Raw genomic sequence first — 4356 nt, 5'->3', positions numbered from 1 at the left:
ACTATGCACTATTCCCATTTCTTGCAGGTTTTCACTGATAAAACATATATAGTGACACGTAAGCAGTTAGATTTAGCATGTTTGTAGCAGCCCAATATTTGTTTCTGAAATCCAGCCTTTTCAAAAATCTGATGCGGGCATATTCCCCATGTATTTCTGAAATTTCACTTTCTGCCAAAAGGCAGAAACATAATTACCAATTGGAGTGGCCTAACTGCGTAGCTCGCTCTCTCCGCAACAACTACAAGCCAAATTAGAAAGTAAACTCGTGCGCGTGAAGTATCGTATCTTCAGTACACCCTCGAGTACACCACTAAAGGTAATCTCACAAAGTCTGAGAAAGCAACCAAACCGATTAAGAACAGGTGCTGTGACACGCGCCATTACAAAATCACGTGATACCATTACAAAACACCATGTTTTACTGAAATTATACGTGCAATATTAATAATTTACGGAGAGTGACATTGTTACGATTCTTGTGATTTTTGTGTGATTCACCGTGATTCTTATATGATTCTGGTGGATTCGCCGTGATTCTCCCTTGATTCTCAGGATCGTCGACGTGATTCCTAGAGTTGCGGACCCCTCGGTCGCTGGCTACTCCCACATTCATCATTCCCGCCACGATCACACAACAACGAGCCGCGCCGCAATTCTTAATGAATCCTATATAGCGCTCACCATGGCCGGGTCAGCCTTAAAACGCTTAATGACTGAATACAAAGGTGGTAAATAACGTGATATATTATCTCTCATCATGATATTCTCTACTGTTAGAATTAACCGTTAACCCTCCTGAGGGAATTTTAGCAGGTCAGAAAAAATATAGAATTAATCTTAGTGTATACGCATGGGTGTAAACAGGTCCAAAGAATGAAGACAATTTCTTTGAGTGGGAAGCACTCATCACGTGAGTAGAATACTTATAATTTGGTGCACGTTACCACCCAACTCACGTACAGGGGTCCAGAGGGGACACCATTTGAGGACGGAGTGTTTGTAGCTGAGCTAAAGTTCCCACATGATTACCCACTGAGCCCACCTAAAATGAAATTTGTGTCAGAAATGTTTCACCCAAATGGTAAGCTATACGTCTTATATGATGCAAGCAGCACTGCCCCCTTTTCTCTTATGCAGTGTACACAGACGGACGTGTCTGCATCTCAATCCTTCATAGTCCAGGGGATGACCCACTGGGGTATGAGACTAGTGCTGAGAGATGGAGTCCTGTTCAGTCTGTAGAGAAGATCCTTCTATCAGTTGTCAGTATGTTAGCTGGTGAGTTACTGTATGGTTAAATTGTTGTAACATATTCAGAGATATAAGCTTCTAGGGTACAGGACAGTGAAACCTTTATAAACCCAGGAAGTTTTGCATGAATAATCGTTTGTGCTTTTCCTGTGAAGTACAGATATTTGGATAAATTATTATTCTTATTGCAAGCAGGTGACTAACAAAATTAGTGAAAATTTATTTGTCAAGTGCTTCAATTCACACAATTTCCACAATTTCCAAAAGAAGATTGTTTACATAAAACACTACCGGTTTTGCAGCAGGTACTAAACCATTGTGGATGCTGCAGGACCACCTTATATGGCTAGATGTTTTACTTTTTTATGGAACAAAATTTCTTGTTATGTGTTGTCAGGATTCACAAGGAATTCATTACACAAAGCTACCTTATAGTGGGTTATTGTAGTGTCTGAAATTTCCCGTGAAATTTAAAAATAGCAGCAGAAAGTTTAGTGATTAAATGGCAACACTAAAATTTTAATCTCGCTTTTAATTAATATATGTACAAAAATTTGATGTGGTAACACTTGTAACAAGCACAAACCAGTTTTGTTTCAACTGGTAGAGTGGATTCATGCTGCATGGCGTCGTACACACAACCATTACATCGCTTTGTCTGCTGTCCTTTGCATCCCGGGTAGTATCCATCGTTATTATATGCTGGGAGATTTACTAGAGAATTTGACCCTTGCTAGCAGGCCTGCAGGCTAAATTAGTTCAAATCACATGTACCTTTCCCTATCCGCACTTCTTGCTTCGACTCACATAACTGTACACAGCTGAATCCCTGGCTTTTACTGGGCAAATGTATCTTTCCAGAGTGCTTAGTGATGAAGCTGTGATCTTAGACTAAATCACGTGATAATGTTAATATCACGGTGCCAAAATTCTCGTGAATTAAATTTTAGCGAATGACCCTGAACATTAAAATTAATTCCTCGCTACAAAAACCAGCTATACGGTAATATAAAAATGTAAAACCATGAAAAATTACAAAAAAAAATTATTTTTTTCATGAAAAACTATTTTTGCTATTTTACACACACATTGGCATCATGTTTTTGTGATAGCACATGTCTGCAAGTGGAGTAGCTTGTTAACTGTTAATAAATGTCTATAACAGTGTAGTCAGAAGAAAAGCAATTGAATTACTAGTATTAAAGTCAAGTGTAGCTACAGTGGAACCTCTCTTATCTGGGCGGTCTAGTACACGCACTGTATTTCAGAAATGTTCATGACTAAGAATTGCATGCTATTATGCTAAAGTGATTAATTTATTTAAATACAAATAGTGTGCTATGTGGTTGAAGGGAAGTCACTACAAAGCATTCATGGTCACTCCCCTGAAGTGGTAGTTATTATTAGTAGAATAAACAATCCACCAAAACAGGTAAACAGCAACATTAAATTTTTTTAGCTCCCTCCTAACTAGTGCTGAGCGATAGTAAAAAATTTACTATCACGATAGTTACTCATTAAATATCGCGATAGTGAATACTATCCCGATAGTTTATGAAACATTTTACTCTTAACAAAGTCTTAGTTGTATAGCTATGATTTGTAGTCATATAGAAAGTTATTTTGCATGCACAGGACATTTGTTAATTAGCTGCGTGGGCGGTCAATGAATATGGACTTTTGGTAAAGCTTTTACAGGCCACTCCTTTGTAAGAAAGCTGGTAATACCAACTGTAAAACAGTATAGAAGGGTTGTTGATACCATTTTAATGCAGATCTGAGCTTATCATAACTATCACGATAGTGATATCCCTACTATCGCGATAACAATAGTGATTTACTATCGCTATATATCACACTATTGATACTATTGCTCAGCCCTACTCCTAACCCGAACTTAAATATTGTCAATGGACTACAAGCCACGTGACTAATTTGGACAATGGAGGTGCCCAGATAATAGAGGTACGGATAAGAGAGGTTCCACTGTACTTCTCTCTGGCGGTGTGTGAGGGAAAGCTCCCTTTGTCTGATTAAACTGTTTATGTGTGCATTTTAATAACAAAACAAAACAAAAAAAGGCTGTACTACTACCGTTTGAGTATCTCAACATTTTACACTACTGGCACAAGATTTATTTCTTTGCTGACATGTTTAAGTTGAAAATTTAATATTGATAGTACAATAAGCCACTCTAATGTTCGGAAAATACCATCAAATTTTTTTTGTGTAATTTTTAGTATTACTGCTCTACACCTTTTCACATACAAAAAAATTTTAAATATTTCCTAAGCAAACTTTTCCTTTTAGAGACTGAAATGTTGTGGTCCTGCAATAAAGACGTTGTCCTCTCTGAGTGGTAACACTATATAAGGAGCCAGACCTGTTAGGACCGAAATCTTTGTTCCCTAACATTTTCTTATTTCAGAAAGCCACAATAAAATTCATTGTAAATAATCCAAGATTTATCTATTCACTTCTTCCGCAGAACCAAATGATGAGAGCAGTGCTAATGTGGATGCATCGGTGAGACCTCAGCCACAATGTAATAATATGATAACATGTTATTTGTTAGAAAATGTGGAGAGACAATCGAATTCAGTTCAATAAAATTGCAAGAACTTTAGCCAGAAAATCACTTGGATTGTAAATAAAATTACTTTAATTTTAAATTCATGATTGATTGAAGTATATTGTCAATATCACGTAAAGTTTGGTGAGTCTCCTGCAGCACCTGGTTGATGGGTGGGGCTCCTATAGTGCACTCTGCAGTGTCACTACTGATAACTTTCACTGAGTTTTCTACCTCCACACTACCAAGTTCCACTATGTGCCTTTGTTAAGGTGTTTACTGCACATGTAGCCACTGTCAAACGACAGAAGGTGACCCTATCAAAATATCTACGACTCAAAACTGCAAATCATTCAGTGGATCAAACCAACACTTTAGGACGAACACATTTTTACAAGTATTAAAAAAATTATATGAAGCAGGACCAAAATCATTCTATTGGATGAAGGGTCAGTAGGATGTGCATGATTTCATATTAAGGGATACTGTAAAGTTGTTTGATTTTCTTCACTTCTTCAATGGCTAGCCTA

General features: G+C 37.4%; 1 protein-coding gene across 1 annotated transcript; it reads left to right on the top strand.

Annotated features, from left to right (window-relative positions):
• The first annotated feature begins 429 nt into the window (after nt 1-429).
• Nucleotides 430-3959, top strand: LOC136240446 (ubiquitin-conjugating enzyme E2 G2-like). The gene is made up of 7 exons (XM_066031428.1): nt 430-728; nt 781-816; nt 868-913; nt 966-1084; nt 1141-1281; nt 3743-3780; nt 3830-3959. Exons 1-7 carry the CDS (start codon nt 686-688, stop codon nt 3902-3904), a joined length of 498 nt encoding a protein of 165 aa, XP_065887500.1. The 5' UTR covers nt 430-685; the 3' UTR covers nt 3905-3959.
• The last annotated feature ends 397 nt before the right edge of the window (nt 3960-4356 follow it).

This window comes from Dysidea avara, chromosome 12, assembly GCF_963678975.1.
Source record: "Dysidea avara chromosome 12, odDysAvar1.4, whole genome shotgun sequence".
NCBI classification, from domain to species: Eukaryota; Metazoa; Porifera; class Demospongiae; order Dictyoceratida; family Dysideidae; genus Dysidea; species Dysidea avara.
The sequence above is the reverse complement of the archived record's forward strand: the minus strand, read 5'-3'. Positions and strand labels throughout refer to the sequence as shown.